At 37.2% G+C, this 16,933-nt stretch overlaps 1 protein-coding gene across 1 annotated transcript; it reads right to left on the bottom strand.

The window, feature by feature from the left end:
* Window positions 1-3,974: 3,974 nt before the first annotated feature.
* LOC5571150 (ATP synthase subunit gamma, mitochondrial) lies at window positions 3,975-13,790 on the bottom strand. The gene is made up of 4 exons (XM_001653416.2): window positions 13,629-13,790; window positions 13,220-13,394; window positions 13,013-13,149; window positions 3,975-4,775 (listed from the first exon to the last, which is right to left on the bottom strand). Exons 2-4 carry the CDS (start codon window positions 13,381-13,383, stop codon window positions 4,183-4,185), a joined length of 894 nt encoding a protein of 297 aa, XP_001653466.1. The 5' UTR covers window positions 13,384-13,394; window positions 13,629-13,790; the 3' UTR covers window positions 3,975-4,182.
* Window positions 13,791-16,933: the final 3,143 nt, after the last annotated feature.

Raw genomic sequence — 16,933 nt, 5'->3', positions numbered from 1 at the left:
GGCAATTTTTTAGATATACGATTGCGAAAATGGCAACTTTGGCAAAGAAAGCTCTCAGTTGGAAACTGTGGAACCAATCATTGAACACTAAGCTGAGAAGCATGCCAGTAACGCGGGTAGATCACCTTTTCGAGGTGCGTTACGAGGTAAGATCTACCATATTGTACTCTTGTTGTATCTGTTCTTGTTAATACTGATAAGTTATGGTCGGAAGAGTATAAAAGAGTAGGGGGAGATCCCCCAGTACCGGACACTTAAGCCACTAAATTCATAAAGAAAAATATTGATTTTATGGGCTCGTGTTACCCATTTATGATAAATATTATCATTTTCATAGTGTACAAAAATAAATTTGAAAATATAAATATGAATTTTGACATTGTGTTTTGATGATGTATTTTAGTACCAAATTGATCGATCTTGAAAGGTGGCACCCAATACCGGATACGATCTGGAAATGCCTTGAATTCTGTAAATTCGAACATCATTGAATGTGTACACTATAGAAATAGTTTATAATAGTTTATATTCAATGCAATTGCAACATTTACAAAAATAATTTGAGTTTTTCTTAGTTTGCAAGATGCCTATCAAAAACCTCTTCTACATATGATGAAAAATAGTACATTTTACGATGTTGCTCTGAATGTTCATTCTTCTTAATTTTATTGCATGTTTGATACCATGGTCGACGGAACCCATGAAAAATGAAAGTATTTTGAGACACTGATGCAATAATTACAACGATATCATATAACAAATCAAGCTGTCCGAAACTGAGGGACAGGAGGTGCTTAACCAAATATGTAATTTGTCCATATTTACTTCAATTATGGTACAAAATACATTCATACTATCAAATTAGGATTATGTTCGATCATGCTTGCGGGATCCAAAGTATTTTTTCATATTCAAAATAATTACTAAATAGGCTCCAAATTAAGAAGATACGTCATTTTTTTAAAGATTTTCAAACTTTTCTACTTTTTTAAAAAGGGATGCATATTTCAAGGATGTGTTATTCTACGCAAACATTAGTCTACATAATAGCTTTCTTTTCTACTAATACACCATCTTGATTGGACCATGATTTCTCAATGTTTCAACTTTGTCCGGTATTGGGTGCTGTCCGGCACTGGGGGATCTCCCCCTAACAAGTCACTAAGACCCACCTATTTGTCCTAGATGATGAGGAGGTCGAGGTAGAAAAATCTGGACCAACATTTCAAAAAGGCACATCGACATTGGTAAACATTGGCTTTGCACGACGCTGTTCAGCCCAATTCAACTCGATCACGCTCACCAATACCACTATCAGGAAGAACTACAGTCGCCTCTCCACATCTCGATATCGAAGGGACCATCGAGATAGGAAGAGATCGAGACAAAGAACATTAATTTATTAGTTTACGTTAAAAAGGGCTCAACAGCAACGTTTTTAAAAAAAAAAAGCTCAAGACCTCTTGGACCCTTTTCAAATGTTTGTCCAGAGATGACTCAATCAGCGTCTGAGGTTTCAATTCATAAGACAAGTTCTTTCCGAGTTCAAGTGCTTATCTTTGGATATCTAGGAAGTGAACGATTCCGAATCAGTGAAGACCTCCTACATTCTAAAATAAGCTTCTTTTTCAAGGAATCTAAATGTCTAATGCGATGAAACCTGTTCACAGTTACAAAAAACGACTTTGAACCTTATAAGTAGAAGCAATTGGGTTAATTCTACGAGTGGCGTGAGGAGAGAATTGTCGGTCTTGTATAGCGAGGTGACAATCGTTGACTCGAGTGAAGTGACTCTCCGTTTGATTTACACGGCGAGTCACTTCACTCGAGTCGAGAATTGTCACCTCGCTATACGAGACCGACAATAGGGTAACGACTGTTTATTTTGTTCTTAAACGCTAACAGTTGGCGCCAGCGGCAAAAAGTACAGGCAACAACCTTTCGAACATTCAGTTTCTTTCTCCGGCCGCCAAGCGACGACACTGTTGTTTGTATTCTTCCCACTGATCACGCTACGCTGGATTCTCAAATTTCTCAAACTTTCAATACAAGCGCATGGAAGAATGGTAGTCGGAGAACTGTCAAAACGTATGGAAAATAATGAAAAACGTAAATTACTTGCAATTAGGAAACTGGATCAAAAAAGTAGTGATTAGAAATCAAGTGTAAAGTGAATACATAACTTCTTGTGTTTAGTTCATCTTCCGTGATGCTTTCTTTGCTTCAGGATTTCGTTTTTACTACCACTGAAAAAGAGCCATCTATTGCCTTTTCAGTTTTGAATATCGCCCTATTCTCACCTCACGCCAGTCGTAGAATAAACCCAAATAATTTGATACGCTAGAGTACCGATGCATGGTCAAAATCAGTGTCCTTCAACCAGCTTAGTGGCCGAACCTGAATGAGGGGCTCGCTTTTGAGAGTTTAATGGTGCCACACTTTTTTTTTCCCAAAAGGTATAAATAGCGGTATCTTTTTCTTAAGAGGCTCTATGCAAAATGGTAAAGAATGATAATTGTGCAAAAAACGACTACTTTATTATTTCTCAATAGTAATGGAGTAGAACGACATGCACTAAACAAAGGACACGGGTATGGGATCATTCAAATATTACGTAAAGCAAATTTTGCCAGTTTCAGACCCTCCCTCCCCCACATAACAGCTTTTGTATGGAACGTAACATTATGGAAAATCCCCCTTTTGCGTTACGTAATATTTGAATGATCCATATACCACAAAAGATCAAAGAAAACTGGTCGCAGTGGTTCATCCCGACCAGAAACAATAGAAGCTGAGAAGCAGGCTCTGACCCAGTGAGGACGTAATCCAGAGAAGAAGAAGAAGAAGCAACAATCATTACACACACTAACATTACTTCATCATCACAATTGACTGTAAGGATTTGATCAATGATATGAGAGCTGCTCAAATGTGCAATTCGAGAGAGTTGAGAACCACTGGGCATGCTCACATTCTCTCTTCACCCTGCCAACGATAGATGCACAAAAGCAGATAATAGATACAAGTCTCGTAACCGCCTTACCGTCTACGTGTCGCGTCTTTGTAATGTAGTTTTCATTGTAAATAAAGTCTACTTTTAATCTGTTATTTGTCTACACCTGTGAGTCTCAATACACGAGTATGTGTCTCGGCCACCCCAACCTCCAGGATGTAACAGAGAGTGGGTTTATTCTACGACTGGCGTGAGGTGACAATTGTCGGTGTCGTATAACGAGGTGACAATTCTCGACTCGAGTGAAGGGACTCTCCATTTGAATTGCACAGCGAGTCACTTCATTCGAGTCGAGAATAGGGCGATATTCAAAACTGAAAAGGCAATAGATGGCTCTTTTTCAATGGTAGTAAAAACGAAATCCTGAAGCAAAGAAAGCACCTCGGAAGATGAACTAAACACAAAAAGTTATGTTTTCACTTTACACTTGATTTCTAATCACTACTTTTTTGATTCAGTTTCCTAATTGCGAGCAATTTACGATTTTCATTATTTTCCATACGTTTTGACAGCTCTCCGACTACCATTCTTCCATGCGCTTGTGTTGAAAGTTTGAGAAATTTGAGAATCCAGCGTAGCGCGATCAGTGAGAGGAATACAAACATCAGTGTCGCCGCTCGGCGGCCGGTAAGAGAAACTGAATGTTCGAAAGGTTGTTGTCTGCAATTTTTGCCGCTGGCGCCAACTGTTAGTGGTTATGAACAAAATAAACAGTCGTTATCCTATTGTCACCTCGTTATACGACACCGACAATTGTCACCTCACGCCAGTCGTAGAATTAACCCAAGTAAGCGGAAAGTCCCATCCCTTATTCATTTGGATCAATGTGCAATTCTTACCAGCTCCGGTCAATCACGGAGTAGCAACTATTGACACAAATTATCAGGTCCGTGGCTTCCTTAGTGAAGGGACTTCTTTTTCGTTTTTACATAGTCAAGAGGTATAGGTTCTTCATATAACATATTTTATCGAATATTCCGTGTACTATTTTACCCAATCACGAAGATGTTGATTCACTGTAGGTTTTCACAGCTTAATGGTATCGAAATACAATTTCCCGCTTTCCAATGGCCGCTCTGCTGTCGTTTAGTGTTGGAAATGAGTGGTGAATGGATACGGCAGGACCAGTGTTGTTCTTCGTTCGATCGCATTCACAGAAGCGCACCTGCTTAATCCTTGCTCTCCAGGGCTGAAGCACCAGAGATAATTTCAATCAGCTCACGAGTGATGACAGCCTGTCTGGTTCTGTTGAAGGTCAGGGTCAGCTTGTCAATCATCTCACCGGCGTTCTTGGAGGCGTTGTCCATAGCAGTCATACGGGAAGACTGCTCCGAGCAAGCGCCTTCCTTCATGGCGAAGAACAGCAGCGAGGCCATCGAGAACTCCAGATAGTTCTGGATGACATCGGAATCGAGAGAATCGTAGACCGGCAGTTTTTCAGCAGACTCCACGGACTTCAAGCTGAAGATGGGCATGTCGGCAACGGCGTACGACACGACCGACTTGAACTTGTTGTAGATGATCTTGCCATCGGTGTACTCATATCCCAGGTTCAGGATGGCGTTGGTCAGCTTGGCAGCATCCAGGAAGGTTGGTGGCAGACGGCCAACCTCATTGCACACCATTTCGATGTTCTTGCCATACAGACGCTGCAGGATGGCACGCGACTTGTCGCCAACGCAGATGACCTTGATATTGGGATCGGCAGCCAAATCGCCACGGATGTAACGAGCCACACCGGTGTGGACAGCTCCGCACAGACCTGGAAGGGAGAACACATTGATGAAGGCATTTCGCATTACCAATAATTCACGATCTAAAATGAAATCTTCATATCATTGACACCACAAATCAATATTTTATTTTAAACTTTTTAAATTAAAATTTATCAGCGTTGCAAAATTATTTTGATCGATTTTGAGATTGTGTCCTAGCTACAGGAATCATCTCTTTCCCATGGCAGCTCCAGAGCTCATTGATTTTTGACGAACTTGAGACAAACCAAATCAGCGGATTGCGGAAAATTCGCTAAGCGTCACGACAATGAATACCATGCAATAGTTACTATCAGGGATTGAATCCTCAGAAAATTGAGAGAATCGCTCACGTATCGCTCTCTGTAATTATCATAACATGCTGCACATTATGAGAGACTGTTTATCGTATACTGCTACAACTTTTATCAGATCGTGGAGATAGAAACCTTCTAAACAAGCTCCAATCCTGAGGGACACTATTGCTATTGGAAGTTCGTGGATTGTTTATCGTGCCAGTAAAGAACCCCCCAACGGTAAACAAGCGAGTAAAATGGGTTTTATCATCGCTCTCTCTTTGGGGCTCTCGCTCGCTGCTTCCATTTATCAGACTTGTTACACCTTGCGATACAATGACGATCGTGGACCGCAACAGATGGGATGTTTTTCTTCGCTTGCTTTGATCGTGCTTCATACTCAAATGAGAGCGAATTCTGCAAAGCCTGGTTACTATCATTCATTACTCATCAGATTAATCCAAAGGTTAATTATTTTTTAATAGTAAAACTATTGATGAACAACCAATTTAATATTGAAAAAGAACTACATTTTTTTTCAAACTGATTTCGAAAAAATAACTAGTTTTTAGTAACAATGTTTGTTTAAGCACTTTGATTTTTGGTTTTGATTATTGAACAAACATTTTTTTTAGGATTGTGTTCATCGATTACCTATGGGGCGATCCATTAATTACGTAAGACAATTTTGGCGATTTTTAGACCCCTCCTCCCCCCATAGTAAGATTTTTTGTATGAAAATTAAAAATAATTTGTATGGCGCGTAAGAAATCTCAAAAATCTCAAAATCTCAAGTAAGGGAGAGTTAACTGTAGCCCAAAAACACATAATTTATTTGAAGCACACCTAAATGTACTCTAAATTGAGTGAAATTTTGGGCAGAAGTTCATTTCGCAATGAAAAATCAAAGTATTGGTTGACTGGGGAGTTTCCAGACATTTTTGAAAAAATGAATAGGCCTACTATGTATGTATAGGCCTATTCACATGACGTCTCAAATAAGCTGATCGGGAAGCACTTCGACAGTTCTTCTATGAAAATGACAGGCCCGTGTTAGCACCGGTCCTCCACCGATGTAAACAAATGCATAGACGGATCTGTCACATGAAAAGGCCTATAAAAAACAGGGTGGCCACCGAATCGGGAAAAACGGGAAAAGCGGGAAAAAGACGGGAATTTGAATCCATCGGGAACAAGACGGGAAAAACCGGGAATTTGAGATGATCACCGAGAAAATAATTTCGAATGAAGATCTTTAAGCTCTAAATCAACAAAATCACCAAAATTAGTCGTAGAAAGTTGTTACGGTTGATGATATTGCCTTTCAATTTCTTGTAGAAATGATCTACTTTGCTACACTATACTCAGGGTGGCCACCGAACCGGGAAAAGCGGGAAAAAGACGGGAATTTGAATCCACCGGGAAAAAGACGGGAAAAACCGGGAATTTGAGAAGATCACCGGGAAAATGGTTTTGAACGAACATCTTCAAGCTCCAATCTTCAAACAACCAACCTCCAAAATAAGTTATAGAAAGTAGTTATGTTTAACCCTTTAATACCCAAATTTTTATTTTCGATTTAAGTATTATTTTTCGTTATCTAAAATCGTTCTAAACACGTTTTGGGCATTTATTTATTTTTATTGCAAATTTTTCAATTTTGGTTTTTGATTTTTATTATTTTTATTTTTGAACATCCCTAGCTTTTTTCATTTTTTCTTGAAGCCTTTTCTAGTTGTGGATTTTTGGAACAATAAAAAATTAAATTGTTACGGTATTTTTAAAAATATTAAATTTTTATTTTTTTTTCGGAGCGTATTTTGTTTTCCGTGTAACTAACGGAAAAACAGGTTTGAAATGATTTTAATACCACCAGGCTCTTCTTTTGTGATAGGTTAATCGTAGAAAAATATAAAAGGTACGATTTTTTATATTACACGTTAAATGAAGCCCAGGCATTTGTAGGTTATATAAGAATGCAATTTTTCAAACAATTTCTAAAAATACAAAAAAGTTTCAAAAGTCTTAAAAAACTTTTCTTATATGCTTGTTATGAGTTAAGGTATAAGCCGAAAATAACATCATTTTGATTTCCGAGCTTCGAAAAAATACACAAAATTCCAAAGTGTACCCCGTCTAAAGGCGGGGTTGGGTATTAGAGGGTTAATGATATTGCCATGAGGCATCCGCAAGTTTAACAAATATCATTCAAACATTAATGATTTAATGTTATTATCATATTTCTTAAAAATGTTTCATTCAGTTCATAGCAATGTTTCGATTTTTTTTTTTAATTTTTGTTCTTCCACTGTCAGGGCTAATATGTTTTGCACTTTTCTCTAATTTGCTCGACGTTTTGAATCAAAATATAATTACTTATTGCAGATTGGTTTAGCACTCTTCTGTAATTGCTGAATACCACAACTAATCTTGAAAACAAACCTTTATTTATAAAAACTTTTAATATGTCTATAGTTATCTAAGCGACAAAGTTTTGAATAAGGGCTCATTTAAGATTTTAATAATGGTCAAGCTGTTAGAGCTCATATAAAATGTGTAGAATATCTATACAGAAAGCATTACGAGAGGGTGAGTGGATGTCAAAAATGATATGATGATGTTGTTATTAAAATTGTGAGTGAGCCCTTAGTAAGTGCTTCTAAATGTGTGGCCTTATTTCATCCATATCTTAAACTCATTTGCTTTCGAAAACTTTTTATTTTTACGAAAAAAATCAAAAGATAAAGAATTGAAATAAATTTAATTACGGTAAAGAACTACTTGGGCATCTTAATGATTTCCTTAGGCACCTGGGGCTTTTGTCGGCCAAATTATCTGAAATTCAGCATTAGGATTCACTTAAGATAATTATAAATAAAAGCGAAATCTCTACATTTCAAGAGCAGAGAATCAAACAGAGCTCTGAGCTGAAATTTCGATCGTTTTATCATCACCAGTATGCAACCAATCCATTAAATTTTCAACGTGAACGGTTGTCAGGTTCTCTAGATCTTAAAATCTGAACTTGAAGATTTGAAGTTTTTTGAAGCCAAACTTGGTTGGTAAATTGTTGGTAAATATGATTCAAATAGCATTCAAATTAAACCCCTGCCATGTCAAGAGTAGGATCTGTTTTATTAGCACAAGTAACCATCTCTTTCCCATAATAGATAGCTCCAGCTCCATTGATTTTCGACGAACGCGAGATAAATCGATTCAGATGAATACTATACTATGCCATAGTTTTCAGAATAAGATTCTAAATAGATTAGAACAATCTAATAGTCAACTCATTGCTCCAATAGTGAAGATAAACAATCAAATTACTATGGGAAAACAACTAAAAAATTGAACCGATGTTACAGTGCTTTTCAAAGAAACGATTTTTGATATAGAAAAAATCTACTAAAGTCGTTGGAAAGAATGGATTAAAAACCGGGAAAATTATGTAAAATATACCGGGAAAACCGGGAAAAAAGCGGGAATTTCAATATCGAAATTTGGTGGCCACCCTGTAACACTTCTTAGTACTGTTTCACTTCACTCATTGGTTAGCAATGTTTCGAAATATTTTATGATGTTTTTCCTCTTACTATTGACTTGATTTTTCTCTAACTTATCTGACTCGAAGTTTTGAATCAGAGTTTCAAAACTTCTTGCAGACCGTTCAAGCACTCATTTTCTTTAGTTGCTTTAAATAAATCAATAAATCCAAATGTTCTTGAAAACTTGTTCTTGAAAATCATTCATAAGAGCTTCTAATGTGTCATTCGTTATCTTATTGACCAAAAGTTGTATAAGAAAGGTGAGATACATGATTCAACACCGTTGGCTTTTTTTGCTTTATTTCATTCTTACCTTGAACTTATTTGCTTTAGTAAACTCTTCATATCTATGAAGATAAAAAAAATAAATAAAATAAAAGATTATGAATTGAAACACTTTTAAATATTGTAGTAAAGTGCACAAAAGGGGCATATCTATATAAATTAAAATGGAATAGTGTTTTTACGTCACGAGTTGGATTAAGAACAAGACGATCGATTTGAACAATTCTTTCACTTTTGTTTTCCTCGAGGGCTCCGACGTGTTTGTGTGGAATAATATCTCAAAATCCTCCGAGAAAGTTGAGAAAACGAATAATATAAATCTGACACAAATTTAGGGTTTTTATTAAGGGTTTTTTTTAACGCCTGCTGTACGGCCTACTGGACAATACCACGTTTGCCGGGACAACTAGTTGTTGGTAAACATGGGCTTGGTAGCTTTTAAAACAAATCCCTGTCAAAGTGAACTCAAAGTGCCAAGAATAGAATAGCACAATTGAGCTAAAGTGACAGAAACCTAGTTTTGAGAAAATAGATTGTTAAGTTTTTTCATTAATTTTTCATTCTATACTAATTGTATAGAATCCAAAAACAGGCCAATCTTCTACGAATAATATTATTTTTCCGATTGGTCGTAAAAACCTCATTAAATCCTTGATAAAAAAAACCGGGAAAATATTGAAATTGGTACCGGGAAAAACGGGAAAAAAGCGGGAATTTCAAAATGAATATTTGGTGGCCACCCTGAAAAAAATAGTAGAAAATCAGAAAAAGGTTAAACATTTGTAATTTTGAAAAGCGTTTATAAAAATCTGCATTCTTGGCTGATGATCGACCAAGTATTCAAGATTCGCTTATGATAATATGAGCATGACTTTAGAAGCCGAAGATTGAAAAAAAAAATCAATTGAGTAATCGGGTAATATTGTTCGGAAGAACTACGCGAGTAACTCGTGGATAAAATGCTGAATAAATTCCAAGAAAAAATCTTAGACGTTTTTCCTGGAAAAGTCACTTAACCAGTGAAAATGGCTTTTAAGATCAGTTTTTCCGAATTAAAAAATACCAAGTTTCAAATCCCGAATATGCCTCATACTCCGATCGGCATTTTAAAAGTAATAATTAAGATCTGGTATAAATTCATGAAATAACCCCTCGAGTAAATAAGATGGAATTTCTGCAAGAATTAATGAACAACCCTACCGTTGGTTTTAAAGGTATTCCTCCACAGATTTTAACTAAAATCGGTTTAGGAATTCTTCCAGAGATTTTTCAGGAATATATCAGAAAATCGTCCAAAAATTCCTCGAGAAATATTTGTTTGATTATTAATTATTAGAAATATTTCAAAATGCGCAGAATTAGGGTCTTGGGTGCGCTGAATTACGGCACTTTACGGTACTACTACTCCAAATAAGCTAATTTAAAGTGGTCAGACATGTTTGGATTCAATGCAGAATACAATTTGCAAACTTTTGAAAATTAGTGTTAAAAATAAAAAAAGGTACAAATTTTTCTTTTGAAATAAATAAATAAAATTTTCAATGAAAAGGTATAGATTTTATGTCGTTTTTCTTTATTTGCACCGCTTGCACCGTTTTCCCACCGGTGCAGCAAAACTTGCACCCAAACCGTTCTTTTATTCCGCAGGTAGCACACCGTTTTTACACTCGATCGCCACCGGTGCAGAAAATCCTACACCCTGATCGAACTGGGTGTAGCAGGTAATGCACTCTTTTTACCAATACATATGTATGATTCTTAGCTGTCAGTGGCGTGTGGCGTTCTTGTTTTGGTCGTTTAGGTAGGTTTTGTTGTTTTCGGTTAAGAAGAAGCAAGATTTGCTCATATCTGCGTAGATAGAATGGATTTATTTCAGATTTGAATCTTTTTAGTCAGTTAAAGGAGAAATGTTTTTAATGAACAAAACTACAAGATATAAATATTATTTATAAAAGTATAGTTGAAGATACTTTGACATACGAGTGTTTCAACGATACGAAGGGGAACTTTTCGGCTTATGTCAGAAAAATGAACTCTTCTTTCAGATATCTAGATTACATGTACAACAGTAGATACTACTTTACAAAACATTTTATGAACAAGTTTATGAAAATTTGACTTTAAAAACACGGGTGCCTGAGTCATCAACGACTCAAGCTGTATGTTCCCACATTTTGAACTAGGATTACAAAATCTTTAGTGTTATATTTTTGCTAAAACCGACGACAAATCGACATTGATATTTTTTACGGGTTTGATCCAATGATCGATTTCATTTCATCGATGCTTGCTTTACGTTGTTACAATTAGATAATTCACTTCTCGAAACACTTTGGTGTTGTACGATGAAAGATCACAGTATTTTGCATCTGTACTTGAAAAATTGCGGAAATATGATTTTTGGTGAAGTTTTTGGTAAAAGAAAGGATTGATGAAGTCAGATAAGCCCTTACAGTGTTGAAATGTTAAATTTATGAATTTTAAATATATTTTATTGGAATACAAAACATGTCATGGTATTATTTCAAGGAAAAAAAAATTTTGTATACAAAACTTTTATTTCCATCCACGTCCACGGCATAGTAATGTGTTCAGCCAGTGTTGTAAACATCGTTAACGAAATATAAAAAAAACACAAACAAATTTAATGTTTTCGAATCCCTTACAGCAAATCATGAATAACAGAAACAGCTGTTTTATCTGGTTGAAGAATGACATTTTGTTTTGATTGACGCCTTCACTAACACCATCGTAGGCTGTCAAAATATTGCACCGAAACCGTTCTATTTTCCGGTGTCAATTGTTACACTCGCGCGGTGCACCGTCGGGAATAATCGAAAACGACATTAGTTAATCCTATGATGTGTTTGCTCAAAAATCCATATATTCTAACAATAAAATAAGTATAAGTATGAATTTAGATCTAAATCACGTGATATTTTCAAAGCAGAATTTTAAAGCAATTCTAATTAGAATTTAGTAGACTTTGCAAATCAATTTTACAAATATTGAAGCCTGAAATTCATACTATTTTGAATTTAATCTTTGTAAGATTCTAGACTGAATGATATTCAAAAAAGATCGAAAAGTATTCTGAGCTACATCCGGTGAAATCCTCAGAATTGATTCTGGGCAAAATATTTACAGGAATTGAAAAAAAAAAATGAGAGCAGAATCAATGCAAATTTTTGGAAGAGGACGTTTTCTAACAGTGCCATGAGAAGATTCTAAGCCAAATCATGAACTTATAATATAATAAAAGCTGTTCCGTATCCTATAAGTATTTCGACATGAATCCGGCTGAAATATTGTGATAATTTCTAGATGTGAATACTGTGAGAGTTCTGATTTCTACTAGAATTAACTTGCGATTCCGATTAGGTAAATCTGTGGATTCCAAAATTCGATCAGGAAGCAAATAGTTACAATGTTGAGTGTAAACAAAATTATGTTAGGATTCCAATAATGATGCGGAACAGGATCCTACTTAGAAAATGAACCTTTCCAGCAACCTCAAAAAAAAAACTTTTTTTTTCATTATTAACAACCCAATTCACTGAGAAAACATCGGATTGAATCCCTGAAGGTTATTGTTTAGAAATAATCAGACGAATCAATGGAGATTGAACTTGAGGCTTGGAAGAACCATAGGAGCAATCCCTGAATAAAATGCTAGTCAACTTTCTTGAAGAATTAAGCTAAGTATGCTGTTTCGCTCAGCCCCCATTGAAGTGTCATTTCTTCTCAACTGCGTACTGCGATAAGAAAAAGTGATTTTCTTGACCATTTCTTGGGAGAAATTTTCCACGCATCGAGATAGGCGATTCCTTTTCTTGTCAGTAGCAAACCAGCCTTCAGTGGAAAAATCTTTAGATGAAATCCTGGGATAGATTCTGGAAAAAAATCTCAAAGCTTCCTTCGAAAAGTTGCTGGAAGAATATCTATACAAATCCTAGACATCCTTAGAAAACTGATGAAGGAATCTCTAGGGGGATTTTGGGCAGATTTCCTCGATAAATCTGTGAAAAAATTCTTGAAGAACCTGTGAGAGACTAATAGTGTCTCCTAAAAGTGACCTGCTACCAGCCCTGTAAGTTTACAATATATACAAAACGTTACCTCTGTCGGAGGTGATGGCGATGTAGAGCTTCTTCGGTTCCTCCTCCTTGGCGGCCACTTCCGCCTTCTCGTAGAACTGCTGAGCACCGACTCCGTACGGTCTGGCCTGCTTCAGATCACGTTCCGCACGGGCATACCTGGAATCCGAAACAATCGATCATTTAATCACCAAACCAAACCAAGGAAATTCCAATGTTCCAAACTCACTTGGCAGCGGACACCATCTTCATGGACTGGGTGATCTTCTGGATGTTCTTGACCGACTTCAGACGAATCGAGATGGCCTTTAGCGTGGCCATTCCACGGTTCTGCTGGCCAAGGCAAACCTCAGTCGGCACCTGGGCCAGAACGGGTACAACGGACTTGAACATTCTGCGGCCTCCTGGAAGTACAGACACCGAAATGCACGGAAGATCAGTATCCGGATTCACCGTAATCACAGGTTATTACACAATCCCTTTTTCCCCACTTGACAGCTTAACGCATTCTGCTGATGGCTGGACCGAAGACCGCAAGTGTTATGTAAGAATATTCTACCACTAGCTATTTCACCGCTTGTTCGTTGTTAACCACCAAATTTGCACAAATTTAAACGATCCTGCTTCCTGTCACTAACCTGTGGGATGATTTGGAGTCGAAAATCACAAATTCGATTGGAAACGGGCGGTCGGTCGGAACTTTTTTCTCGTCCGATAGTTGCGGATGTCAAAAAAGATGGTCGCACACAGAGGTTTTCTTCCTCCAGCCAGCGGGTTATTTTCTTCGCGATGACAGTGCTCGGTGCAGGGCTGTTGGTTCTGCGGTATGTTCGAAAATTATGACACTAGATTTGGGCGATCTGAGTCTTCGAAATTCGAATGCAGGAACGCTAAGATCAGTCTACCCAAATATGAGTAATACTTACCCATAATCGAACACCAAAGTGCACACACCCAAAAACCCAAATAATGCGGTTCTTTTGAAAATTCTGGACAAACATTTCAAAAGGGCACATCGACATTGGTAAACATTGGTTTTGCAAGACGCTGTTGAGCCCAGTTCAACTCGATCACGCTCACCAATACCACCAACAGGACGAGTTAACACCAATCTTTCTGATAGTGGTGTTCGTTTGCGTGGGCGGGCTAAAAAGGGCTCAATAGCAACGTTTCTAAAAAAAGGCTCAAGACCTCTTGGGCCCTTTTCAAATGTTTGTCCAGAATTTTCGGTTCTGCGGTAGCCACCAAGTTCAACTGCAGCTGCCGAAGTTCTACTGGAAGCTTGAAAATCATTGTATGATTGAGTCGGATTCGTTAGATGGAAGGCAGTCGTGTTACAACCAGCGAATCCCCGTTGTACATATGCAGGAAATGCATATGAAGGAAATGCATGGAACCTAATCGATTAGGGTTCATTCACAAATGTCATAACGCTGAAAATGACCATTTTTGATACCCACCCACCCACTCGTAACGCTTTTTCTATTGATATTCTTCAAATTTTGTATGAGCTGTAACAGTTTCAGGACACCCACCCACCCCCTTCAGCGTTATGAAATTTATGAATAAGCCCTTAAGCTAAGTATGCTGTTTCGCTCAAGAAAAGTAAAAATTTCTGCCCTAGAAATGGTCAAGAAATTTCCTATAGTTAGCTCCATTTGAATTGGCATCTCTTTTCAACTGTGTACTGAGATCAAAGAAAAATTCTTTTCTTGAGCATTTCTTGCAAGAAATTTCCCACGCATCGAGATAGGCGATTACTTTTCTGTTGAAGTGCATACTTCGCTTTAGGCGACAATGGGGCTCTGCACAAAAATCATGCTCGCTCTTTCACACTACCATGAAATTAGTAAACAACAAGGCCAGTAAACGTCAAAATCTCATACATTATGCAGAGCCCCATTTGCACAAAATTATGAAGGTGCCAGGGGGTGGGAAACTCGGCTCACTTGAAATTGTGCAGAAATGTTCCGACTGCGCGAGAGTGAGCGATCGAATTAATATGTCACATTTGTCTGGTTGCACTGCAAAAACTGGCAACTGTGTTAGTTTCATGAGGCAGCGTTTATTTATTACGTAACGCTAAAATTAGAAATTTTCGACCATCCCCCCCCCTCCGTAACGCTTTTTGTATGAAAAATTTCAAATTTTTGTATGAGCCGTAACGCTTGAGCCTACTCCCCCCTCCCCCTAGAGCGTTACGTAATTTGTGGATACCGCCTGACAGATTGTTTTTGTTTATTTTTGAAAAATTTGGAGATCACTTACTGCAGTCTGAACAGCTTGAGAGCTAAAGTTTTCACACGACGGAAGCCGCTAATTAAATTGCTTCGTAAGTTTGAGTATAATTCTGTCTTAAACAACGCATTAATACTTAATTAATGTCGTTTTCGTTTTTAGGAACTGGATCGGTGATTAGGGTAAATTATGTGTTTTGGACAGGCTAAGGATATGTCTGGAAACGTCGATTGATTAACTGCATTATATACTAATATTTTATTACCTAATGTTACTTACATGCTTAATGTCCCATTGTACTTTGAGTTTATGGGGAGCAAAAGCTTACAAACTGTAGTATTAGCTTCCAAAATAGCGTTTTTTGGCGACCTGTCTGTTATACATTTCGGACACCAAATATACATTTTGGACACCCTCATGTGAATATAATTTGGACAGGGGCGTTATCTCAAGCAATGGTTTCTTAAAAAGACGATCATATCATAAAATTTCAGAAGTTTACATGTGACTTATGCATTTTTTCGCTTATCGGATGTGTATATTAGTGATAATCAATAATTTCATGTAATGCAAGCAAATATCATCAGATCCACGAAAAACGCCTGCAAGTATGCATGCATGTAACATTCCAGTGTGTATCATCAGATGGCTAAATTATATCAACTGAACAAAAACCATAATCTATTTTGGACATCACCTGATTTATGCCTTATATCCTGATAAGCCCTCACTGAAATGAATTTTATTGTAGAAACTACTGAATCCATGGTAAAATTAAGAACTGCACCAACGATTTTCAACCGACTACATTAATCTGTTAACTCTACCAGAACATAGTCAACATCACTACACAAGAAAATTTCTTCTGTTGATTTAACCAGAGTTGTAGTATTTTTGACTAGAAACATTCTAGATTTGAGAAGTTTAGCATCATACTTTTGACCACACTGTGTTGTACGGTGGGTGTCACGGATTGAAATACAATGCTTTGTAGTGGATGCTACTATGGACATAGTCAAATTTACTGCACTGCTCAGTGATTTTCACCAGATTATAGTAAACTTAACAGATTTTTGTAGTCGGTTGAAAATCGTTGGTGTAGTTCTTAATTCTACCATGGATTCGGTAGATTATACAACAAAATTTGTTTGCGTGCTGCCTGTGGAAAAAGTTTCATGAAAATCTGAGACCCTTCGGCCCAATTTGTACGATAATAAAAAAAATCCCCTGTAGTTGGAATCAGATTGTTGTAAATTATTTCTGTCATATGTACCGGTAATAAGGCAATCCATAAGACAGCTGCGATCAGCTGGTTATTTTTTGTTTACCATGAGTTTTTGACGTTTCGCGATCGGAGTGACCAAGGTATCATTAAACAAACCTTGGGAGTGACCGTTCGATTACAAAGGAAAATTTAAAGCTCTGATCACACTTGCATGGTTTGTTTACTTCTTCGATTCGGTTGCATGCTCACTTTTAGCTGTCAGTCCTACCGCAGAAAGTCCTCATGGATAGCCTTATGCAGTGGGGTGTACCGTAAACATAGTAAATGGACCAATGCACGAGTTCACTAATTTGACGTTTGAGCGGTGCCGAATTCACTAAAAATGCACCGCTAAAACGTCAAATAATGAACTCGTGCATAGGTCCATTGGTCTGAATTTCCATGGTAGTTTTAACCTTTCGGTCGTCGCGCTAATTTTTG

Source organism: Aedes aegypti, chromosome 2, assembly GCF_002204515.2.
Source record: "Aedes aegypti strain LVP_AGWG chromosome 2, AaegL5.0 Primary Assembly, whole genome shotgun sequence".
Classification (NCBI taxonomy): domain Eukaryota; kingdom Metazoa; phylum Arthropoda; class Insecta; order Diptera; family Culicidae; genus Aedes; species Aedes aegypti.
This window is presented reverse-complemented; position numbering and strand designations above follow the sequence as displayed.

Bases quoted from the DNA above. Each gene is read 5' to 3' on its own strand.
- LOC5571150 (XM_001653416.2), bottom strand. From the start codon at position 13,383: ATGTTCAAGTCCGTTGTACCCGTTCTGGCCCAGGTGCCGACTGAGGTT. The intron at 13,150-13,219 runs GTGAGTTTGGAA...TTCGGATTCCAG, and splicing joins AAGATGGTGTCCGCTGCCAA to GTATGCCCGTGCGGAACGTG. The intron at 4,776-13,012 runs GTAACGTTTTGT...TCTCCCTTCCAG, and splicing joins CGCCATCACCTCCGACAGAG to GTCTGTGCGGAGCTGTCCAC.